At 38.9% G+C, this 27,260-nt stretch overlaps 1 protein-coding gene across 2 annotated transcripts in view; it reads right to left on the reverse strand.

Moving 5' to 3' along the window:
- The window catches only part of LOC126175165 (facilitated trehalose transporter Tret1-like), a 194,208-nt gene that overhangs the window by 12,189 nt on the left and 154,759 nt on the right, over positions 1–27,260 (reverse strand). For both annotated transcript variants that reach the window (XM_049921754.1, XM_049921753.1), the window contains 3 exons: positions 18,808–18,952; positions 13,449–13,708; positions 1,192–1,713 (listed from right to left, as the gene is read on the reverse strand). In XM_049921754.1, the coding sequence (XP_049777711.1) occupies positions 1,192–1,713; positions 13,449–13,708; positions 18,808–18,916 (891 nt within the window). In that variant the 5' untranslated portion in view covers positions 18,917–18,952. The remainder of the gene's footprint in view (positions 1–1,191; positions 1,714–13,448; positions 13,709–18,807; positions 18,953–27,260) is intronic.

The following is a 27,260-nucleotide window of genomic DNA, read 5'->3' on the forward strand; positions in this document are numbered from 1 at the left end:
CACCAATTGAGTGTGCGACATTCCAATTTAATTTTCAACCTGAAGTAGCACACATGCAGTCACATAAAACAATAAATGTTCACTATCACCCTACAACATTTGTCTTCATCCATTTTGAACTTATGACTTTTCACATTTGTTCATAAGAGATTATACACAGAGAGGAAACTTCCCTAACTATCTGGTAGGTTCACGCTCTGAAAAACACTTTGATGTTGAAACACTTCGTGGTTAGAAGACTGTCTCCATCAATCGACTCAAGCCTTCCTGCTGAAAAATATGGAGCATGGACCACTCATGTCAGCTCCACACAATCAATCAACCAACTCCAGCCATAAAACCTTTGGAGTGTCATCAACCAATCTAATGAATTCACATTCTGGCCATACAGAGCATTTCCAAAAAAAGTACTTTAATGTTATCACTGAGGAGGGATTAGTACATGGTTATAGCTGGTGTAATGAAATATAAACTCTGTTAAAAGTATCGGTACACATAGGATTAGACAGTCTTTTGTTTCTGTTTACTATTTCCACTATAACATCATTTTAAAATATATGTACAATTGAGCATCATAGTTTTGTGTTGTTGTTTTGTAGTTCTGTATTAAAAAAAGAGGAGATAAAGCTATTTTAACTAGAACTGCAATTTGTACTGAATTTTACCTGGAAATAAATGTCAATTGCTGTCTACAAAAACAGAAAAGGCAAAAAAAGTTTTTCCTAGCATATTGGATATACCAGGTCTGCAGAGGTGAAAAGATTAGCAACAAAACAACAAGTCATGGAGAACAAGATTGAGCCACTGAAATAATTACAAAAAAGAAATTTGAATGTCTCATGCATGTAACAGATAGGTTAATACTTGTACCTTCACAGCTTCAACCTAATCATTCATTTTATGACATGCCTAAAAACCCCAAAAGCATCAATGTGCAAATTTCAGCTCAGTGTGAACTCAACAACAATGTCAGTATAACTTATGTTCCCATATGGAACTGAAACATACACAGCACTTAGTTTCATTGCTAATGTGTAACCTGTTATTGCATTGACTTTAAATAATGGATATGACTCCTCAGATCACTTTTGAAAAATTATATTCATAATTTGGTTTCCCACTGCTTCTTTAAGTACTTTTAATATGCACGTGTAATTCATTAAAAAGAATTCAAACATAAATGTAACGCACCTTAAAAATGTCGGAGGTGTAAAATATCACAGCATTTACTCCACTGAGTTGTTGGAAAATCATGAGGCCAAAAGCAACAAGAACTCCTTTTCGTGCAGCTGGTGTATTGAAGGCCTTCCACAAAGAGACCTTTTCCTTCGCTGAACTCTCTACAGATTCTCTCATTTCAGCCAGCTCAGGTTCGACATCATAGTGTGGGCCTCTGAACCACTGCAGCGCTTTACGTGCCTCATCACCACGTCCTTGCTTCAGGCGATACAATGGAGTCTCAGGCATGAAGATAAAAGCTGCTGCAAATAGGATGGGCATGACACCACATGCAATGGATATCCAAAACAGCTCCACACCTAGTCCCAACAAATACACAAACAGTATTCCCACAGTAAGCATAAGTTGGTAATAGCCTCCTAGTGTTCCCCGAATTTCCTTTTGCGCAATCTCACTTGTGTAGACAGGTGCTGTTAAACTGAATGCACCTCCCATTCCTCCTGTCAGCAAGCGTCCTACACACAGCCAAACAACCTGTAAAACAAATAAAGATAATAATCAATTTAAAAGATCCTGTCAAGTCAGTAACTGGAACAAAGGAAATGTTTCAATAAAATTATGAAAGGAATAAAACAGATTACTGCTGATTGAAAGAAACATAACTAGCAGATTTAACAGCAACAACATATACTACATATTTTTACTGTTTATGAATGAAACGGTAATTAATATAACACTAAAAAAACAGACTGTTGCACTGAACTCTTTACAATTTCTAGTATAGTCAGATGAAAGGAAAGAACCTTGTTATTGTATTGGGCTGCACAACAGCAGCACCCTTGCAAAAGTTGCCAGAGACAAATTTAGTTGAAACTTTAAAACTGAAAAACTGCACAAGATAAAAGTTCGCTTAAATTTGCAATCACGCTCTTCTATTTGCACTAGCAATCATTAACTCAAACACTTATAATTTAAAACCAGAAACATAGGTCCAGTCCTAAAACCTGCTAAAAAGTTAACAGGGAAAAGGCTTAAATAGGATATGAGGGCAAGAAGGGGGCAGGGGTGGGAGACGGGGGGGGGGGGGGGGGGGGGGGGGGGGAACATGCAGCCAGCCATCCTGATGACATATTACAATCTCTTTCCTAATAATGCAGGAACAAAATCAGTGATATTACAAATCCTTAAAAGTCTTCTCAAACTTGTCTTCAGTTGCCAAAAGAGAGGGCAGATAAACTAGAGGAAGGTTTGCTTTACACTTGTTAGGATTTACACAAACTCTGTTAAAATGCAGTATATATAAATCTTTACACCATAGGCTTGACACACTAATGTGTCCTCTTGCTGAAGAAAGAATCTATGTAGCATAGGACAAACTCCAACCAGGAGGTGTGTTAACAAGACTCTGTTTTACCTCTGTGGCTGGAAAGAGCTATGCTACAGCTGGGTGGCTGGCTTAATCAACCACAGCATGTTATCCTACACTTCCAACCACTCTTCCTCCCATCAATGCATGGCCCTGTGCCTCAAAATCAAAGGCTATGCATACAAGGCAACCTGCTACTGTACATGCCATGCTCTATTCAATGACATTGTCCCCATACATGACAAATATGTTTCTGGATGCCTCTGCTGCTGTTACCTCTCTGTAGAATTCAAACAAAAGAATATATCATAAATATCCTGATTTCTCCACTTGGCACTCCATTTTTTAGCATACACAGCTCTCCTCGCCATCTCAAAATGACCATATGTAAATTCAGACATCAACCATGAACTACAAATAAGACATGATAATTGATAAATAAACCCTCAGCAAGCGGAATACCAACACGAAAAACAAAAACACTACTCATTATGCACCAGCATAATGCAAACTCTCTAATCCATATGTCTAGGGCTCCAGATAAAAATTACAATAAAAAGATAATGTGCTTTCTGCTCAGTCATAACCTGCATCTAGCTATGGACAAATTCCCAGTTACTGTTAATGAGGTAGCCACAACTACAGGGCAAAAAACTGTTGTCGGGTACTGTCATCAACACCACAAATGTGGCCATGGTAATGCCAGAAATGACTGTTCCACCATGCAGGATACTTCTTTCTTTGTGCCGTCATCTCAATGTAATGCAGGGGTCATATTATTAGCTACAGATGAAGAGGAATGTAATTCTGTCCTCTCTCCAAGCCCACTTTCCTCAGCAGCTTCATACATCACACTGGATGACACAAGGATGTGACAGCTAGGCTCATTGCCATGTTTACTGGCTCATAGTCAATGCTGTAGAAGACTGTGTGGTTTCAGCCTGTCACACTTGCACTCATAACCCGTCAGCCCTGACAGAACACTTCTCCCCAGCTTAAACCCGAATGCCCAAGGGAGAGACTATGTTTATTTTGCATGTCCACTCCAAGGTGCCATGGGGTTACTACTGGATGATGCTCCCTCTAGCTTTCCATTCATGGTACAAATACCAACCAACTCATGACAGCCACAAGCCAACCTCTGGAAACTTTTTTCACTGTAGAAGGTCCTCCTCCTTTATTGTGTTGGACTACCATCCCCAGTTGGTACCACTGCAATTAAGCAGTTCTGTCTCTGTAACAGCATAGAACATCTAATTACCATCCCTTCATTCTGAGTGGAATGGATGATCAGGAACTTCAAAACACAAACACAGAAGGTCATATTATCAACGGCCCCACTAGCTTCCTCACTTCTCACTGATCTGTCCACCTCAATGGGTGTGACATGGCCAAAGTTTTTAATGGGTGCAGATCCCAAACATTATTTGACTTTATGTGCCTGATAAGCAAACACAGATTCCAAGCCTGTACTCATCCTATTACTGTGTGGGCTGCAAATCAGAACTTGCACCTCACATAGATCCTGAGGTGCCATGACCAGCAACAGAGGGCACCAAATTTTTGAACTCATATCCACGCAAGAGTGACTGATTCATCATGGGAATCAGATTTTGCTATGATATACATTGCAGGATGCACCCACAGACCAATTAGTCAGTCAGGGACAGAGGTAGGCAGGACACCCACTTGAGAACAAATGCCAATCCTGAACCTACCAATTCCCTTCCACTAGCAGCTGTATGATCTGAGACCACACTAGAATCTTCAACAGGTGTTTGAAGTGATCACAAACCAAAAATGGGTGCCAATAGAGAGAGAACACTTACATCCTCCTCTATCTTTCTGAACACAATCTCCATCAGACGTTAGCCCAAATAGCACCTTGCAATCAACAGACCAGCCAGGCCCTTCCATTGTGCAGATGCTGCTACTACCTGGTCCTACCTCTAACAATACTACACAGAAAGCAATGGATGGCAATATCAGTGTTCATTCATCATCACTGTGCTTGCACTCCCATTGCCACAGCCATTTTAAGCCCTAAATACCCACTAAAGGAGGAGGGTATTTAGTATTGTATCATGCTTATATCAGTTTGGACTTGGAAGCAGACACATTAGTAATGTCTGAATCATCATCTTACAGTCCAGTCCACACAATGCACCAGAAGAGAATATGGTGTCTCTGACCACTAGCAAGCCAGCATTAGAGGTGTTATGGCCTCCGACCAGTTGCTGTAAATTGCTCTTAGTAACATGATGTCTTGGTAACTGTTATTCAACCTTGCCATTACTCGGTTTATGCTTGTGGTGTCTGCTCTGGCAAAACACTGGATTGTTATTGGACTTCAGCTGGTCTGCTGACTCTGGCACTCTCCTTGCCTGCTTGCCTAGCAACTTCTATAGCTTCATTGCTGCACACTCTAGTGACACTACAGTTTGCAACAGTAGACTATGCTTCCATTTCAGTTATTGAATGCAAGTAATTCTCTTTTTCTTTATCAGCCAATGAAGTTGGAAGACTTTCTCTACTGCACGATAGATGGTATACCTGTAGTCTAGCTGGACCAGATGAATGCTTTGTAGAATTATTGTTGATAGGACCAGTCCTGCATCCTCTATCTTTCAACTGACAATGAAACATTTTCAAATGTTTAAGGCTAAACATGATCATACTTTAAGGTTTTACAAACATTGTAGCCATGACAGCCTTTGATCATATGCGAGGCCCGTGGGCTCGACTGACAAACTGAAATGGATAATGTCATAAAAATGTAGTGCTGTTACATTAAGACTGGGACAGACATGATTAAAAATACAATATTGCAGTGCTTTGGTTGTTCTCAAATAAGATGCAAAGTTCCTTTGGACACGCTTTGCATCATTCTTCGCAATATTGCATTTATCCATCAACACCTGGCAAGCAACTTTTAGTAAAATGTCTCCCCTGTATGGCAATATACATATTGAGTGTATGATTAGAGGTTGTAGACAGGTGATTGATCACATGAAAGTTTGGGTCTGGCCGTTACTCGTGCTTGGATAGCCAAATGCTAAGGCGACCACTCGCGATAAGCTGGAAATCCAGGTTTGAGTCTCAGCCAGGCATAAATTTTCATTTTCAACATTCCATTATACAGCTCATTGTTATCCATATTTGTAACTGCAGGTACATTTAATGATTAAAAACAGTACACCCTGTTTTAATTGTCTGAAATGTGAAAACTGTCTTTTGTGCCTGATACTTCAGTCTCTGAAGTATCATCTGGAAGTGATGAATTATGGACTGAGGAGGAGGACCATTAAATAATAAAATCTCATTCACTTGCATAAAACTGCTTGAAAATGTGTCTTGTGTCTGCCAATGAAATAACTACTCTGCAAGAAATGATTTTAATGAAATTGGCAATCTTTTACAAAAAGCACAGTAAGCATTTTCAGTGTCAAAGAACACCTCTACGAGGGATTGTCTGCGTAAGAAAGCTTCTGGTTCAGTCACCACCAGGTTATTTAGTGTACAATGATACATCTGAACACACAGTAAGTAGTTAATGAGGTTCTTCTTCTGTAACAGGTACTCTATGTGGCAGTTTACCATCTACTTCCATACACAAAAAATTAGAGTAACACTACAGTAACTGCTTGGGAAAGTACTGTCTTTCCTGGTTTTAGGGAGGGAACAATAATAGTTTCAATTCATTAAAAGAAACAAAATAGTAGCAATCCAAATAAAACTGATCCCCCAGGAAATAGATCTGGCAGAAATGGTCACACACTCAAATAATTTGTCACTGAATTCAGTGATTAGTTCCTCACTATGGCAGCAAACATTGCACCCACTAATAAACAACAAAATACATATGCATTTGAATTACTGGTGCAGACACTGCATGCATTTCCAATATACATCAGTTAAAAAAAAAAAAATACAGCCACTGCAGAGATTACATAATTCATCACATTACTAAAAAGTAGTAATTATACTGACTGTGAAGGGGTTTTTGTAAAGAATATTAAAACTTTGTACTGTAATGATATGACTACCCTTAAGCTATCTTTGTAAACAATAAGTGACTCAGCATATACTTTCTAATAACCTTAAACAGGCTGTGGCAATACCCATCTCTAAACTGGAGATAAGCAAACCACCTCTCATAATAACCACATTTCACTCTTTCCAGTCATTCCAAAAGCTTTTGAGAAAGTGACCTATGATATATAACTGAGTCATTTATCTGAATTAAACTTGTTAACTCCCTCTCAGCTGGGATTTTGTTAAGTATTTTTCACAGAGAAAGCAGCACAAGGCCTCAAAATTGGAGTCCTGGCACAAGTAAACAAAAATTATCCTGTTCATATAGATCTACTTTGTGACCTTATCAAAGCCTTTGATTTGCATGAGGATAACAAAATTCTAGAAAACTAAAGTTGATGACATTCCTCTTGCATGGTTGGAATCTTACTTCCATAAAAAAGCAGAGGGCTCAGTAACAGACTGTAAATTGTGCACGAAAATAACCTCAGAACGATGCAACATAACATCTAGTGCCACAGAGATCAGTTTTAGACCCACTTTTGTTTCTAACTTGTATAAATGATCTTCCAATGAATTCAAAAACTGAAATGTTTGCTAATGACACAGGCACTCTAATAAAGGGTCCAAATTCAACACTAGCAAACACAGGTCAGATGATAGCTGAGCATAACTGTTGAATGAACAAGACATCTTCATTACAGACTTAAGAGATGTCCAAAACCCAGCTGACAAACAAAAGCTAAACGAAGTGAAAATATGTATTAAGGAGAGCACTGAGAAAATTGCTCAATGAATTTGAAAATAAAATTTTGCCAATCAGTCTGACTAAAAACTCTAAGAGGTTTTTGTCTTACATAAAATCAGCAAGTGGAACAAAATCATCTATTCAATCACTGAGTGATGATACTGGCATGAAAACAGAAGATGACAGTGAGAAGACCAAAATACTAATTTTTGATCCTTTGAAATTGTTTCATGCCAGAAGATCTTAATACAGTTCCTCCATTCAATCACCATATGGCAAATAGCGGATACTGAGATATGTTGTCATAAAATAGAAAAGCAACTACAATTGCTTGGTAGTGGAAAAGCAGCCAAATGATATACCTGTAAGATTCTACAGAAGTTATGCAAAAAACTTGCTCCCCTTCTAGTAGAAGTTTACCATAGATCACTGGAGCAAGGAAAGGTATCTAGTGAGTCAAAAAAAGTGCAGGTCATTCCTATTATCAAGAAGGGTCATAGGACAGATGCACATAATTATGGGCCTATATCACTGATGTCAGTCAGTTGTAGAATTATGGAATTTGTTTTATGCTGATTTTGGAAAACAAAAATCCCCTCATTAAAAAACCAACATGGATTCTGCAAACAGAGATCTTGCAAAACTCAGCTTGCTCTGACGAGAGATTCACAATGTTGTAGATGTCAGTTGAGGCCCTGTTCCATTAATTCAGGAAGGCATTTGGAAAGTCATGTGCTGCCATATGAACTTACTGAGTGCTGGACGAGAGTAATGACTGGATTCAATGTTTCCTCACAGATAAAACTCAACATGTTGCTATTAACAGGAGAAAAATTGAAAGGTGTAAAAAGTAATTCAGAAACAGTTCAAGGAAATGTGTCACAGTCACTACTGTTCACAATACATGTAAATGATCCAGCAGATAACGTTGGAAGCTGCACAAGGCTATTCACAGATTATGTAGTTGTCTATAAGAAGGTAGCAATGCCAGAAGACTAGCACTTAGCATGAAGACCTGCAGACAATTGATGAATGGTGTAGAGAATGGTAGTTGACCCTAAAATAAATAAATGTGACATATTGCACATACATAGGTGAAGAAATACGTACTGTACAATTGCGTTAAAAATTACAAATTGTTGAGACTGGTAACTATCATGAAACACACAGAAGTAGCCATCTGGAGCAACATTACTTGGAATAATCACATGAAACAAACAGTAAGAAAATCAGACGCCCTACTTAGTTTCATATAAAAAATCCCCAGGAACTGTAATTCATCCATGAATGATCTGACTTACAAAACACTTGTGCCATTTAAGACTTTCCTGATGTAGTGACTGCTCCATTGGTTCATGGGCATCATGTCAGATAGTGTTGTGGAAGCTGCACAATATTTTGACGAGACAACTGCTCATCATCCTGAGGTGCTTACTGATGCGTTTCTGCAATGGCTTGCCGATATATATTCTGACTCACAAGAAAAGTGCAGGTGCCAAGGATTGAGACTATAATGTCATTGTAGATGAATCATAGAGCATGGCAACATCCAGTGCCCCCGCCATACAAATGGGCCTCAGGCTTCTCATTCGCGACGCGGGAAAAGCACGGCTGCAAGTAGTGGCCTAGAGCAATCACGTGCACGCAGAGTGCTGGCACCCAGTTTAAGTGTGCAGACTATGTTTCTCTGTCTGTGTTGACTCAGATTCATTTGTCTGCAGCTGATGATGCCTTAGTATTGCCAGTGCTGGTTCCCATGCCTTGCCGAGTTGAAATCCCATGTCCCTATTGATCAGGTCATTACTTACATAAATTTTGACTGCTTCTTTAATGATGGCGCCCTGGAATGTGGAAGCAAATGAAAGGATCTTTATCTCTCCACAGTTCATACTGTGTCCCATGTCAAGACAGTGTTCAGCCACAGCAGACTTTTCTGGCTGGCCCAGTCTGGTCTGATGCCTATATTCAGCACATTTATCCTTAATAGTGTGACGCATCTTGCCAGTGTATGATTTCCCATGCTGGCATGGGATTTTATATATATCCCTGGTCTCGTTAGACCTAGGCTGTCTCTAACAGAACCCAACATAGTTTGCACTCATGCCGGAGAGTGGAAGACATTTTATTTGATGTTTTTTGAAGAGCCTGCCAATCTTAAAGGACATGCCACCAACATACACTAGAAAAACCATCCTCGTGGAGTTCTGTTTCTTCTGGCTGTTCTTGAGGTTTAGAGAGTGTAGATTTAAATGATTTACAGGTCTGTTTAACAGTGTACCCATTTTGTACAAACAGAGTGTGAAGAGGGCTAATGGTGGTGATGATTGGTTTGTGGGGCTCTCAACTGCACGGTCATCAGCACCCATACAAAGTCCCAATTTTGTCACAGTCCAGTTTTTTTATGTAGTTCAATCTAGCCACTATCATGAATGATGATGACAAAGATGAAATGATGAGGACAACACAAACACACAGTTCCTGGGAAGAGAAAAATCACCAATCCGGCCAGTAATTGAACCCAGGACCACGTGGTCCAGAGACAGCAATGCTAGCCACTAGACCACGAGCTGCAGACGCGAAGAGGGCTAAGCCCTGCTGATAAACTCCCTGCATCAGAGATAATTCTGGCCCTATGAATGAGAGTCCACAACGTGGCTCTGCATTGAGATGGGTGATGGCAGCTTGAAGCTCATAGATATAGGTCAGTAAGAGTCAGTTTGCGAAACACACTGCAACACAAGGAAACATCTTTTTTGTGGACCAAGGCATCAAGAAACTGGAGGTCTCCATTTTTCTCCACTTCCATGATGAAGCAAATGCTGGGATGGAGGGTGTCAAGGTGTTCCAGAAATGCAGCAAGCTTTGGTGCTCTGTGTGACCAAACTACAAAAGTGTTGTCCACTTATCTCCATAATATTTAGGTTTCAACACCACTGAATGAAGTACTTTTTCCTTGAAGTCTTCCATAAAAAGATTAGCTACAATGGGAGACAAAGGGCTACCCATAGCAACACTGTCAGTCTGGTAAAAACAGTTTTCTTTAAATAAAAGGTATGCCAAGGCAAGCAAATGTTTGATTAGAAGTATGATGTCCTCCTCCAACTTAGTTCCTATAAGTTATAATGAGTCCACCAAAGGTACTCATGTGAACAAAAGACCACATCGAAACTCACTAATATCTCAGCTGCTTCAAGGCGCAAAGTCTTCAGTCATTGTATGATATCTTCTGAGTTTCCCAAGGCATAGGAACCACTACTGGCAGTACTAAGGCATTGTCAGCTGCAGATGAACAAAACTGAGTCAACACATACAGAGAAACAGTCCGAACACTTAAATTGGGTGCCAACACTCTGCCCACATGCTCTCTGGGCTGCTATTTGCGGCCGTGCCTTTCCCGCATCACGAATGAGACACTCAATCCTTGGTTCCTGTGCTTTTCTTGTGAGCCAGTGTATATATTGGTGAGCCATTGCAGCAACACATCAGTAAGCACCTGAGGATGATTAGCAGTTGTCTTGTCAAAATATTGTGTAGTGTTCACAATAAAACACTTGTTTGAATAATTCTTGAGCACTGCTCATTAGTCTGGAACCCTTACCAGGTTCAGTTAATAGAAAAGGTAGACAAGATTCAAGGAAGAGTGGAATATTTAATCACAAGATTGTTTAGTTGGCATAAGAGCATTATGGAGATGCTCAACAAACTCAAGGGCATACACTACAAGGATCATGGTGAAGTTTACTATTTAAATTTTGAGGGGGTATGTTCCAGAAAAAGTAAAAAAACATATTACTTCCTCTTGCAAAATGTCCACACTCTGATAATTTGTTTTGGAGCTAACACAGAGTTTTAGCAACAATCATTCTTACCATGTGCCATTCACAAATGGAACAGAAAAGGGGAGAACAGTTAGTGATAACAGAAGTACAAACCACCACACACTGTCAGCCGCCTTTGAAAGTATATATGCAGATGTAGAACAGGCCTATAATTGTTTGGATCTGAGCACTATGGGACTCAACTGCTGAGGTCATTAGTCCCCTAGAACTTAGAACTAGTTAAACCTAACTAACCTAAGGACATCACAAACATCCATGCCCGAGGCAGGATTCGAACCTGCGACCGTAGCGGTCTTGCGGTTCCAGACTCCAGCGCCTTTAACCGCACGGCCACTTCGGCCGGCTATAATTGTTTCACAGCTAGTGAAACAATTTCAAATAAGCAATGACCATTGAGCAACAATCAATAATTATATAGTGAATGATGCACAGAATGTAAAATTCCTTGGGGATCCAGCTAGATACAAGTTAAAATGGAGTCAACACATGGATAAAATAATCAAGAAACTCAGTTCAGCTTGTTATGCACTTGGAAGCATCTCCAATTGTACTGGCCTAAAGAAATGACTGTTGACTTACTATGCATATTTTTCATTCTCTGTTGTCTTATATAATTATCTTCTGGGGCAGTGTACCTAAAGCAAATAGTGTGTTTGCTCAACAGATGCAAGCAGTAAGAATATTGTGTAAATTAGATAATCATACACCTCGCAGAAGCCTTAGGATCTTACTTCACACACCTTAATGGTTTTTGTTATTGATAACAAAAATCAATTTTAAATGAACTGTGATATACGGAGTCACAATACAAGACACAAAAATAATTTTCACATGGACTTTTCCTCCTTGTCGAGGGTTAAGAATGGCGTTATGTATGCTGGTAGTGAGCTATTCAAGATCCCAGCTACCATAAAACAAGAAATTGGGAAATCCTAACAATTCAAAATAAAATTTAAAAAAAATTTCCAAGTTAGTAACTCTTTCTACAAATTACCTTAACATCTAAACGCAGAGTGAAAATTTCTATTAGTTACATGGTATGTGGTGTGTTTGTTATAATGCTGTATGACAAGTAATAATTTAATAAACAGGACTCAAAATTTACATTTGTTACAAAATTTTCTCTGAAAAATATCACTGTAATCATGTAAATATTTAGCTAATAATAGCAGATAAATAACATCTACAATTAGTTATTTTTGCATTCCATGGATCACTTGCGTGATACATTGTAATGATGTGGAATGAGTCATTGTTTATTGTTTATTGTATTTTTTTTTTTTGCATGGAGACACCAACTGGTGTCTTTTGCAAACGTCATAGCATTTTTTTTTTCAAGTTTAGTACAATCATATATACATATGTGATTACATATACACGATGCAAATGTACCATTGTATACAATAATTTATTTTAGTTTAATATTAATATTCACTTAAAGAATATGAACACTTGTCAATCAAGAAATATTTCAGTTTCACTTTGAATAAGCTCCCTTTGTGGCACCTTATAGAGCTTGGTAATCTGTTGTACCATATTTGACCACTAATGCATGGTCATGTAAGTTCAAAAATGGCTCTGAGCACTATGGGACTTAACATTCATGCAAGTGATCCATGGAATGTGAAAGTAACTGATTATAGATGCCATTTTACATTCACATTACAAATTAATTTGTAAATATGGCTACAGTCTGAAAATAACTTTTTATTTTTTAAATATGCAAATGTGAGTTAGTAATTCCAACCCATCATCTTTCACATATTCCAATAATAGAAATTCTTCTTTGGAATAGAAAGGGTTGTGAAGGAGAAACTTTTTCAATTTGTTTTCAAAATTTACTCTGCTGTCAGACATTTTACACCACTGGGTAAGTGATCAGACAATTTAGTTGTGGCATTGTACACCCCTTTTTGTTCTAAAGCCAACCTTAATTTCAAGTAATGAATGTCATTATATAACAAAATGGGAAGGCAGAGTTTCACTCAATGCAACAGCTTCAGTTGGCATAACTAATCTGCACTGAGCAGTATAGTGAAAGTTTATTGTTAACAGACCTACAGTATACAGCTTCAGTTTCTATGATGTGTTTGTCTCATGTTAGTGTATACCTTGACTCATTCCACATCCTCAAAGGTTTGCCTCCTGGATGGAATCTATGGAACATGATGTGTGCGTGGGTGGGTGGGTGGGGGAGGGGTGGTGGTGGGGGGTGGGGGTGGGGGGGGGGATGAGAGGGTGAATGAATGAACAAATGAAAAAAAAATGCAGAAACACTTACTGTATCTCCCCACACAATGCATGCCCATCCAGCAACAAATGGAGGAACAAGACAAAGCATAGTAAGTTTTCTTCCCACCAGATCGAGGAGGTAACCAATTGGTAAGACCATTGCAAAAGCTCCAAGTGGCATACAAGCACCAATCCATGAAAGTTCATTAGCAGTGTAACAATGTCCACTATTCGTAGCACAGTCAAGTTCTGCATTGGCTGGGCTGGTCCAGGCAAGGGTAGTACCTGCTGCCATTGCTCCAAGAGTCACTGAAACATAAAACAAAACTCTTATTGTCACTTGGGTGTAATTGGTTATGTTCTCTTACTCACAAATCCCATGCAAACTGTTTATCTGCACAACTTGATAAACATAAGATTTAAAAAATAGTGTCTGTCAAAGCGAAAAGTGTGCAGGATAGGTGAGCACATTCATGTATTCATTAATCTGTTGAATCTGAATTTGATGCAAAATACTGTACATTTACTGGTGTTCCACTATACAGGGTGGTCCATTGATAGTGACTGGGCCAAATATCTCATGAAATTAGCATCAAACAAAAAAACTACAAAGAACGAAACTCGTCTGGCCTGAAGGGGGAAACCAGATGGCACTATGGTTGGCCCGATAGATGGTGCTGCCATAGGTCAAACAGATATCAAGTGCGTTTTTTAAATAGGAACACCCATTTTTTATAAGATATTCGTTTAGTACGTAAAGAAATATGAATGTTTTAGTTGGACCACTTTTTGGCATTGTGATAGATAGCGCTGTAATAGTCACAAATGTATAAGTACGTGGTATCATGCAACATTCCGCCAATGCAGACGGTATTTGCTTTGTGATACATCTCCTGTGTTAAAATAGACTGTTTACCAATTATGGAAAAGGTCGATATCGTGTTGATGTATGGCTATTGTGATCAAAATGCCCAATGGGCGTGTGCTAGGTATGCTGCTCAGTATCCTGGATGACATCAACCAAGTGTCTGGCCCATTCGCCAGATAGTTACATTATTTAAGGAAACAGGAAATGTTCAGCCACATGTGAAACATCAACCAAGACCTGCAACAAATGATGATGCCCAAGTAGGTGTTTTAGCTGCTGTCACAGCTAATCCACACATCAGTAGCACACAAATTGTGCAAGAATCGGAAATCTCAAAAACGTTGGTGTTGAGAATGCTACATCAACACTGACTGCACCCATACCATATTTCTATGCATCAGGATTTGCATGGTGATGAATGTGAATGTCGTGTACAGTTCTGCCGCTGGGCACAAGAGAAATTACAGGATGAGGACTGATTTTTTGCACGCATTCTATTTAGCGATGAAGCATCATTCACCAACAATGGTAAGGCAAAACGGCATAATATGCACTATCGAGCAATGGAAAATCCATGGTGGCTGTGACAAGTAGAACATCAGTGACCTTGACGGGTTAATGAATGGTGCGGCATTATGGGAGGAAGGATAATTGGCCCCAATTTTATCGATGGCAATCTAAATAATGCAATGTATGCTGATTTCCTATGTATTGTTCTACCAATTTTACTACAAGATGTTTCACTGTATGACAGAATGGCGATGTACTTCCAACATGATGGATGTCCGGCACATAGCTCGCGTGTGGTTGAAGTGGTATTGAATAGCATATTTCATGACAGGTGGATTGGTCGTCAAAGCACCATACCATGGCCCGCACGTTCACCGGACCTGACATCCCCAGATTTCTTTCTGTGGGGAAAGTTGAAGGATGTTTGCTATCGTGATCCACCGACAACGCCTGACAACATGCGTCAGCGCATTGTCAATGCATGTGCGAACATTATGGAAGGCGAACTACTCACTGTTGAGAGGAATGTCGTTACACATATTGCCAAATGCATTGAAGTTGATGGACATCATTTTGGGCATTTATTGCATTAATGTGGTATTTACAGGTAATCACACTGTAACAGCATGCGTTCTCAGAAATGATAAGTTCACAAAAGGTACATGTATCACATTGGAACAACCGAAATAAAATGTTCAAACGTACCTACGTTCTGTATTTTAATTTAAAAAACCTACCTGTTACCAACTGTTTGTCTAAAATTGTGAGCCATATGTTTGTGACTATTACAGCGCTACCTATCACAAAGTGTAAAAGTGGTCCAACTAACCAACTAAAACATTCATATTTCTTTACATACTACACAAATATGTAATAAAAAAAAAATGAGGGTTCCTATTCAAAAAAACGCAGTTGATATCTGTTTGACCTATGGCAGCATCATCTAGCAGGCCAACCATAGTGCCATCTGGTTTCCCCCTTCAAGCTAGACTAGTTTCGTTCTTTGTAGTTTTTTCGTTTGACGCTTATTTCGTGAGATATTTGATCCCGTCACGATCAATGGACTACCCTGCAGATATAAAAGAGCAAAAAAGATAGGTTTGAAACTTCCTGGCAGATTAAAACTGTGTGCCCGACCGAGACTCAAAATCGGGACCTTTGCCTTTCGCGGGCAAGCGCTACTGAGCTACCGAAGCACGACTCATGCCCGGTACTCACAGCTTTACTTCTGCCAGTACCTCGTCTCCTACCTTCCAAACTTTACAGAAGCTCTCCTTCGCAGGAGAGCTTCTGTACATTCAGTTGTATTAATATTGGCATACTGGAGCCATCAGTATCTCAGTACTGTGAATTCATTACTCAAGTGCTTCCTTTGAAGACCTGACAACTGCAAATATTGTTGTCAATGAAGTGCACATGGGGCCTGAAGATGGCATATTGAATGCTAAAATTGGTTGTCAAAATAAAATAACTCCTCAAAATGTATGGCTGTTTGGTGATTCCTTGGCCAATATTTGACCAGCTGCTGTCCTGCATTCACAATGGGTCAAGAGAGACATCTAGAATAGCTGTTTGTCACCTTCCCAATCTCCACAACATCCTCGTCAGATCCTACACTTCTTCTGCACCCATTTCCCCATCCCATGGCTCCTACCTCTGTGACAATCCCTGTTTTAAGATCTGCCCTATACCAGACCCATAACTGGCAAAACATATACTGTCAAAGGGAGAGTCTCCTGTGAAACAATACATGTCATGTACCAGCTGTTATGTAAATACTGTTTGACCTTTTATGTCAGCATGACTTCTAACAAGTTATCAGTTGGACGACTGGGCATAAGCAGAGGGTATATACCAGCAACACACAATATTCTGTTGCAGAGCACACACTGCACCATGACTGTTGTGAGCACACCACACCTGCCATCTCGATTTTTCCCTCAGATACCTATTTCTCAGGACTCTGCAGGTGGGAACAGGTGCTACAACGTGCTCTCAATTCTTGCTAACCACTAGGCCTTAATTTCCATTAATTTCTTCTGCCTGAGAATTTGTTCGCAGTAACTATTCATTTCTTCACTCCCTTTTAGTTTTATATATCTTTCTTTTTCTCCAATCCCCATCTCCAACACATAAAATGCACTTAGATGTCCACAATTATTAAATCTTGCACAATGTTTTGTCAGTAATCTCTGTCTTACACATTAACCTATTTTCCAGCTTTAAGCTCTCAGGCTTTCAAATTTTGTCTGGTGCAGTCCCCAACAATCACTTTCCTTCTGTAACTGTTTGGTAAATCTACCCTGACCTGAGTTCTTGGTGACTTTTCTAGACTCTCCCCATTTCCTCAACCTCATAAGCCCTTTTCCTACACCCTTCTTCTTTCCCCTTCAACCCTTTTGCCAAAGGAGGAGCTACTGACTGAAAGCTTACAGACTTAAATACTTTTATGTGTGTGTTCTCCTGCTACTGCTTGGCTAGTAGGTTTTTTTATTCATCCAATTACATTTTATGTTCAAAAATTGATTACTTTCATTCATAAATAGTATTCAGTATCTATAAATTGAAAAAAATATTTTCTTTGAAAAACATCATTGCAGCAAGTGTATTTTAAGCTATGAACAGTAGCTAAAAAGTATAATTGAGGAGGCAACATTTTCTCTAATTAGTAGTTTTATTACTACATTAATCAACTAAACTGAGATAGCACAAGCATAAACAGGATTAATCAGTAAAGTGTTGATTTATTAACAATAAGGTATACAGATTATATTTCTATGATGCTTTTGTGTTATGATAATATATACCTTGAGCCAGGTTCGTGGAGCATGACAAATGTTTTTTTGGGATCTATGCCTGATAGTATGGGAGAAAGTCATTCTGTATGAGCTATGGGGATTCTGTATGTTGGGGATTCCATCTCATTCTGATGCCGTGGTAAAAATTACCAATTTGAGATGTTTCGCAATGCCACTGAGACTAATGTCATGATCCTGTTATGTTATTTATTTGCACACTGACAGTTGACAGCTGAATGTGTTTCATTCAGTATCTCATTGTCTATAAGTCTCATAAAAGTCACCATGCCTGTATTTCAGGTACCTTCATTAAGCAACAAGAATTTTAATGTTAAATGAACATCATCAAATGACACTGAAAAATTGGCAAGAGTCTTAGTAATTATCACAAAGTGGCAGAAATCTACTGATAGCAAGGCTCAAGAATGTCTAATCACCATCACCATCAGAAAATTTCAGGTTATTTATGAAGACTGTTGGCAAATTTTAATCACCTAAATATGTTCATTTATTAACAAACTTGTTGTGGCATTGTACACATACCCAAAATATAGCAGCGTGATTTTTATCATCATTTACAGCATTCAGCTGTGGAGGCATAAAAGATCAACGCTCTTTCTTTATCTACAGCTGTATCCTTTGTTTTATACTCTCTGTATAGCAGTCACTGTCTGTTTAGAAGGTTTTCTTAACAGTGACTTCAGATACATAGGGTTCCTTCCATCACAAACTCTTTTACTAGCTACCAAACTTATCTATCCAGTGATTAGTCAGCTATTCTAAACTCAAGTCACAGTTTCTCTTCCTGCAACTGCAGAGCTATAGGTTTCAAATCCTATGATGCTGCTGCCTCTTTATCTAGTTTACTGAACATCCAGTCCTTTCTACTTGTGTTAAATCTGTCACAAATTTATTCATTACTTCTGCTGCCTTTGGAATAAACAGTGTAACTAAATGTGATTACATGATGAATCATGATGGAAATGATATCAAGTGTAGTATTATAATATTTTTTTTACATTTTGATTGTTGATAACAGTAACTTCACACAGAGAATATGATCTCAAACAGCAAGTAGCAATGGTTTTTTTTTAGATTAATATATATCTAACAGTTGTATTATTTCCTCTAAATACAATTGATATGAGTTAACAGACATGAACTGTTATGAATCAGTATGTAGCTCCTGGCTTCAATAGAATCAAATAATTAGAAATGTTGATTATTTTTACCAAATATGGCAGCTATATACTGTGGTAATTTTTTGGCAGGTGCAGAAGAAGTGCTCCCTCCCACAGACACCAATGTCTGTGTACTGACTCCCATCCTTGTGTCATCCATCCTGCGTATACTTGTGTTGGTACTGTTGGGCGGAAACTGCAAACAAAAGAGAAAAGGATGTTTAATATGTTCAAAAGTCCTGTTACATTATACTTAATACTTTCTATAAAACTTTGTTTGTGAACAGGACAATAACTGCATGGATGCTGTAATTTTGTCACAGATAATGAGAAGCAGTACCATCGCTTTCTTTCAGCTATACAGACAATAATTCTCCTTTTTCTCCTCTCTCTTTGTATATTCGGGAATTATTACCACTGTAATAAGCACAAAATGACAAATGTTATGGTATTAAGCAATTACAGATGACTGCTAAACTATTAGGGAAGTTAAGTTTTTTGGGATATGTAGTTCAGCAAACCCCTGGATTAGTTCCTGTTTAAGAAACAAAATGCAGAAAGTCATTCTAAGCTGAACAAGTAATACAAAGAACGATGCCACATCATCTAGATGTAGAGAAATGACAATGGGAGTCCCACAGAGTTTGATCATTGGTGCACTACTGTTCTTGATTTGAGTTACTGATCTGCCACTTTATTAAACAGGCGGCAGAACTAGTCACGTTCAAAGATGATACCAGGATTGTTGTGAAACCAGTCAAAGAAGCATCCACAGAGGATACAGTCAGTTACATTTTTGTGAAAGTTACTGGTGGTTTTACACAAATTGGTTAGCTTTAAGCTTTGAAAAAATGCAGTTCATCAAGTTTTGGGCTGTCCAAAATATCCCATTTCATATTAATCTAGTATATCAACAAGACAGAATAAACAAGGTAGAAAGTTGTAAGTTCTTAGGTGTGAATATTGATGAAAATTGAAATTCGAAAAATCATCTACTAAAACATTCCCACGTCTACATACATACTCCGCTAGACACCAAGCGGTGTGTGGCGGAGGGCACAATTCGCGCCAAAGTCATATTCCTCCTCCCCCCCCCCCCCTTTTCACTCGCGGATTGCGCGAGGGGAAAAACGACTGTCTGAATGCCTCAGTACGAGCTCTTATTTCCCTTATCTTTAGTTTCATAAATGCCAACTTTAGGGATGCAGAAGTCAGTAAGTTAATGTATTTTGCACATTTTTATTCACAGATATCTTATGGGATAATATATTGGAGTAACTCCACACTTAAGACAAAAAATATTCATCATACAGAAGAAAGTAATTAGAATTATATGAGTAGTTCACAGACATATAGCCCATCTTGCAGGAATCTCTTTGAGCAGCTGTGAATATTCACTACAGCCTCACAGCACATTTATTAACGTATGAAAGTTGCCATCAACAAGCCATCTACGTTTGAGAGGAACAGAGATATTCACAAGTACAAAACTATCCATTTGAGGGATTTAACTTTGGCACAGAGTTAGGTGAAATATGCAGCTATAAAAGCTTCGATAGACTACTAATGGAAACGAAAGTCTGATAGTGGGAGTGTTTTAAAATATAGATTAAAGATGTTTCTTCTTGACAACTCCTTCTATACCACATAGCAATTCTTGAATGGAGATAATTAGTCACTTATAAATAATAAAAAAAAAACTTAACAGTCAGCATCTATCCAGTAATTGTTATTTTTTGTTGTAAGTTGTAAACAAGTGTTGTATATTTGTTCTGTTGACGAATTCCACATCACAACGTTTATCGTTAATTTGATCTATGGAACAGGAAAGTGACTAAAGTACCATCTCCTTCTGTTTTCTTATTTTATCCTTTCCACTTCTGTTGTACATAGGGCCGGCCGGTGTGGCCGTGCGGTTCTAGGCGCTTCAGTCTGGAACTGCATGACCGCTATGGTCGCAGGTTCGAATCCTGCCTTGGGCATGGATGTGTGTGATGTCCTTAGGTTAGTTAGGTTTAAGTAGTTCTAAGTTCTAGGGGAGTGATGACCACGGATGTTAAGTCCCATAGTGCTCAGAGCCATTTGAACCATTTGTTATATATAATTTTAATAGCCCTCCATTGTTAATGAGATTATTCAGAAAGTATTGCAACACAATTTCGGTTAACTTTTTTAGTTAAGTTTTTATTTAATAAATAGCTAGGGGACAAAACTTACAAGCACTGTAATGACAGCATTGCGTCCTTTCTTGAAAAGCCTCTTTAGTTTCATCTTGCTTATTTGTCTTCAGTAGCCATTATACGTGTGCCGGCAGCGACAGCTGTGCGAACTCACATGGAACCATGTTTATTTGATAAATACCAGCTTGTAATCGGCGCGCCCTCTGATGTAAAGTACAGCAGCAAAGTTTGGTCAGATGTCTGAACTACTGGCAGCAACGGACAAACTGATCGACCGACAAACTGGACGCGTGTCGGCATCTTGACCGACCGACGGACTTTCCTTGTCGATATGTCGGGCGGACAGAATCACCCGGACTCCATCACCACTCGACCCAACAAATTGTGCCGTGCCAACTTCCCGAGAAAAGTTCGTCTTTTGTCGCTGTTTCTGGAGAAACTTAAACACTGTATACGTTTGTGGGACACGTCGTGCTAGGAGTACGACAATGTAGATGCAAGAAATGAAGCACTTTTTTCATTTTTTAACGAATCCATTATGGTTTCATGTGGCATCTAGAATAAACGTCCGTGGACATTCGATGTTCCTGTTTTTGGGTTTTATTTCCTATACTTATCGGAAATGAAATCTAAAAACAGAAATATCGACATTCAGTGGACGTTAATTCGTAAAATATACTTGCTTCATTGTTATATGAGTTAAAAGCTCCAGCCCATATCCAAGCCGTTAAATATCTGTTGTATTTATTAGATTACGTGCGCCACCGCCATGTTTAGCTTTTCTTCTTCGAATTTGAAATGAGTTTCTAAAACTTATGGCCATCTTTCATGTTACATACATAAAAAAATTAATAACGTTTAAATTTGCTTTACCATGATGTATTTCATCAGTGAAGTATAAATCACGTTCCAGGTTCAGCAAGCATTTTACTTAATAATTGTGGGGATGCAACAGCATTGAATATGAGGCCCTCTTAACTTTTGCCAGTGGCTAGAAATCGTCATGTAGCGACAGCCTCTCATCGCAGCTTACAGTCACTCTCATAAATGTATTATTTTTTCTCAAGAATGGCTTGATGATCTTCCGCAACTCCGAACTGTCTGATTCATCCATTCTTAGAAAATTGCGAAAATCATGGCTCTCAGCTGCTTAAGGAACAGAACGTGGGTGAATTTTATTTCCTTGTATTAGCCATTTCTTTGCCCATAGCTTTGTCTCGGCTTTATTGGTCTTGGTACCTCTACAACAAGACGAACCATTGTTTTTGTTTCTTTATGGAAACAAACATACCGTAAACTCAATTATCTTAAGATACAGCAGGACGGCGCTGTAATCGCGGCGTGCAGTCTGTCGGGATGTGCGCACACTGCCACGAAATTGGTCAGTCGGTCGGTCGGCCGATAAATTGGTGCATGTGTAGTGGCCTTAAATGTTACCACTTTGTAAACGAGACAGCCGAGCCATAAAATTAATCTAAATCTGTGTCTACATACATACCAAGAAAATTACTCTAAAGTGCATGAAAGAAAGATGATGGGATTAATCGCCCAAAGGTTGAAGAACCAAAGCGTCAGATCGCATCAAGGTGTGACCACTCGATGCTATGTCGTCAGTGTATGCGTATATGTATACATCTTCTTCATTTTCTCCAGTTCGCAGTACTTCTTCAGTGGCAAGGATGTACAGCAAACGGCTCATTGGGTCACCCTGTAAGACTCCGTTCGATTACAAAATGAGGTCTGAAAAAGAGGAGTTGTCTGATATTGTGATTAAGTTGTATTCGAGGATTGAATTGATTATTCTTGCCCATACGCTATCTCCTCCCATTATGTTTTCCAGTTTTCGGACTATGAGATCTCTTTCCAGTAGTTCAAAGTCTATGAACACTGTGCAGAACATTTGTTTCTTTTGTAGCACTTTGTCGATGTTGTTTAGAAGAAGCCTGATTGCTGTGAGTGTTGATCTTCCAGATAGGAAGTCCATTCGTGGTTCTGGGAGGTGACTGTCCACGCAGGCTTTGATTTTTTGTGTGATTATCTTTGAAAATATCTTGAACTCAGTGTTTTCTAGGACTATGCCTCTGTACTTGTTTGTGTCCGTTGAGAACTTTTATTATCGAGTGTCTCCATTGAGTCGGAATTCTTCCAAGTTCCAGGCATTTGTTGAATAGTTTGATCCATATGTGTTACAGAGCCAACTTCGCATCTTATATATATATATATATATATATATATATATATATATATATATATATATATATATATATATATATATATATATATATATAACGAAAAGAAGAAGCAGATGACAGAGCTATTTACATTGAATCCAAAACTTTTTAAAGGTGAAAAGTAAAATGGAAGTTTTTGATATACGACAGACGACTTCTTGCAGAAGTAATCGAAAACAGCAATAATAAAAGGTAAAATGAAACACAATAAGTGCACATTTAAAACAAGATTGGGGTGGAGTGGACCTATAACTGGTAGGATGGGTAAATGTTGGAGTAGAGTTCATGTTGTGCGAGGGGGAGATGGATGAAGTTTCTTTGGGAGGGTATGTGGAGGCTGTAGGTGGAGTGTTAGTGGGGTGTGAAGGGTTAGTGGGATTTGTTGTAAAGTTGCGGCAGCATGTGAGGATTGGAAAGTAGAGGGGAAACGTTAGGATTATTGGAGTCGAGTTTGTGGATGGTGTAGAGTGTTCAAAGGTGTTCAGTGTGAGTGAAAAGAGGTGGGTGCAGGTAAACGGATGCAGAAAGGGAGTCAGAGTACATGTCGTTCCAGGATCTGGAGTGACTGCTTGAACTTGGGTGGGGTCGAGATCCGAGCAACATTCGAATAACAAAGGATGGGATACATCAAGGATTTATAGGACAGTCGAGGGGTGCAATACTAACAAACGGTCATTTAGTAGTTTTAGCATATTGTAGTCTTTCTTTTGGATTGTTAGAAGGTGAGGTTTCCACATTAGTTGTCAGGTGATTGTCAGCCCAAAACATTTTGTTGTATTAGTTAGCTAGATGGGATGGTCATGAATGGTAAGACAGAAGTCATGGAGATGGAAGTTGTGAGTGGTGCATCCAAAAATTATTACCTGCGTTTTGGAAGGGCTGACCTTGAGGAGCCATTGACAACACCAGGAAGTTAACTGACTGAGGTGTATTTGGAGGGATTGTTGAGATTCTGGACATCATCCATCTGCTGCGACTGTATTTAGAATGCAGCACAGTGACAATGCACTAGAACAAGTCAAGAGAAGACCACTACCATACCAATGCGTGCCAAGGCAGCCACACAGACTGAGCAGCCAGCCACCATTGCAGTCTCTGCAGTGATGCAGACAACTGAGGAGACTGAGCTGGCGATCTCACAGGTGGCCACTCAGATGACTCATCAAATAGTCACTATGACAGAAAAGGAGTTGCAAGACATCAAAGGGATGATCAAGGAACACAGCTCAAGATCTCAGTCTCTCTTGCTAGAAGCAAGGGGCTGCGAAGCAGCAGCCATCCTGTGCAAGTTGGGGTGTCTCGTCCATTTCCCGTCTGCAGCTCGTGGTCTAGTGGTTAGCATTGCTACCTCTGAATCACGGGGTCGCGGTTTCGATTCCTGGCTGGGTCTGGGATTTTCTCTGCCTGGGGGCTGGGTGTCTGTGTTGTCCTCGTCGTTTCATCGTCATTGGGAAAAATGGAATTGGGGATTTGTATGGGCGATGATTACTGCGTCGATGAGCGCCCCACAAACCAAACGTCATCATCGTCGTCACCATCGTCCAATTTCCAAAGAAAGTCGAACTACAGACGACGCCTGAGAGATAGTAGACTCCCTACCCCAACCTGCTCGGCTGTGATCGCCTTCCCAAGACAATAATGATTCATCAATCGATTCTTTCATCTTGCTCACTTGCTCCCTCAAGTTTCTCGAGTGTATTTGTCCATATGTGCTTCAATAACTCTCCAACGATGCCCTCTTTCTAGATGCTCAGTTGTTTTTGAGTCTAAGGATATGTTTTCAGACTTCATCTTTGGTGGTCCGTTGAGATTCTGGGCGCATGTGTACAGGGATCTCCATGGTAAATCTTGAAGGTGATGCTGGACACGTGTGTAGCTCAGAGAATTATCGAAATTCTTCCCTACAGTTCTCGTGATTTGTCAGAGCGAGTTTACCGTCCAGCTTTCTGAAACATACATTTCGCTGTGTGTATCAACGGATCTTCCCACTCAACGTCCAGTAAAAGTCACGTGAGTTGTTTTCCCTAAAGTTATTTTCAATAATTTAATAACATTTTCGCATAAGTGTCGTGTTTATTTGTCTGATTAATGTTGCCATCTATTTTGTATCAGGTGATATTTTGCTGTTACTTTTCTGAAAGGCTCTCTTTCGTTCTTCCAAAGTTTCTTTGCATACCTAGTTCCACCAAGGTTATTTCGCTTTCCTCTTCTACGAGTTAGCTTCTTAGCTTCCTTTATAAAGTTGGTTCAGAACAGTTCCCAGGTGACAACCTTTTCTTTCTTCCATTCCTCTTTTGTATTAGTTTCTTGGCTCCTTTTTGAGTCAATTTTCTAAGATGTGTTCTCTTGCTGTGTGATCATTTTGGGTAAATTTAACTTTGGTGCCGACAAAAAAGTGATCAAGTCTACGTTTCCACCTCTGCGGATTTATACCTCGTGAACTTCGTTTTGAGAGTGGTATGTGATACTCATCAAGCAGTTGTATGGGTTTTTTGCATTCGAAAATTTTTCCTCAGGCATATCGATGTGATTTTCAAATTCTTTTCTTAACATAATGAAATAAATCTGGCCCCATTCCTGATGGTGAATTTATATATTGGGAAAGTACTAACGTTTTTTTTTTTTTTTAGTACACCTCGTCTCCACCAAATTATGCGATGACACTGTGTAGTAGGATTCTTATATCAGTTCTTTTTTATACACCATACTAAGACCAATGTGCAGTAGCTCCATAAACAATACAATACCACTTTCCTTAGATTGTTCTGGAAAGTGTGTATTACTAGTGATTTATTTACAACAATGATTCATTTAACTTGTTGTCTGCAGTATTTTATATACATATATATCAATAAAACATTTTTTTTAGTTATAAGAGTAGCTAAACATATGTAGAAAGATGCAGATATGTAGTTTTGTAGAGAAGGGGGGTGGGCGGGGGAATTGATTTGCCAGTTCTACCAAGGTGGCAAGATCACCTCTGTATGGATCTGTCTCTGTTTACCACTACGCCGTGCGCTGTCTTCCTCTCTGTGTTACTGCAATTAATATTATCAGGTGTAACGAGTCCTATTAGTTCATTTGTTCAAGTTACTCACAAGGACTTATAGTGTAGCTGGATTGAAGTTTTTTGTTAATTTCAAACAAAGTAAACAATTGTAATCATTTGTCAGGCTCATCAACATATTTATTTTTTAATTTGTTCTGTCCAAAACACGTTTGAATTTCAATGCGATTTTGTGGGGAGCCATTCACTGCAAATGCGGCACAGTGTCATTAACCGTTACAGATAACTGAATCATTGCGATATTTACTCGTAGTTATCAGTTCTATTTTTTGTCAATTCTTTTGATTTTTTGAAAACACAATTCAGTGCTCCGCAACTTTTCTGCTATTTGTCGATTTTCAGAAGCTACATGTTTCACAGTGATGAAAAGTGTTTTTTTTTTCGAAAATTGTGAAGGATTATCGTTTTCTCAAGTAGTTTTTGTACAGGAAAATTTAATCAAATAGCAAAGTTTTGGCAGAATTTAATGCCCTACATTTAAATAACTTTGGCTTTTTCGATTAAACGCTTATTTTTGAAGGAATTTGAACATTATTTTTACAAAAGCTGAAAATTCCAACATTTCGGCGGTTTTCATTTCATTGCAACTGAAGCTCCTCTCAGAAATAGGGGCAAATTTGGATTGTTCATGTCACAGGCCTAATTGAGTGATTAAAATAGTTTCCTGAATTACACTCATTTTTGGAAGGCAAATAACAAATATTTTGGCCTATAAATCAATTACCTTCAGTACCATTCAATATTCGATTACTACTTTTCGTCTCATTATAATCGATCACACTCAGTCGCTGTGCTGATACTTGACAAATCTTACGTATACAGCATTCACTTTCTCTATTGAAAAAACATAAAATAAACAGCTACTAAGAAATTCTAATTCTAAATGCACTCCAATACTTGCCATGCTCATCAGCGCCGCTATTCTGTGTTGAAGCTGTATAGAGTTCATGCTTCTTGTGTGGCAGTGAAAACAGGTAAATGGTACAGTGAACACAAACTACACATAAACATAACAAAGACAGAAAT

The sequence above is a fragment of the Schistocerca cancellata genome, chromosome 3 (genome assembly GCF_023864275.1).
Source record: "Schistocerca cancellata isolate TAMUIC-IGC-003103 chromosome 3, iqSchCanc2.1, whole genome shotgun sequence".
In the NCBI taxonomy this organism is placed as follows: Eukaryota; Metazoa; Arthropoda; class Insecta; order Orthoptera; family Acrididae; genus Schistocerca; species Schistocerca cancellata.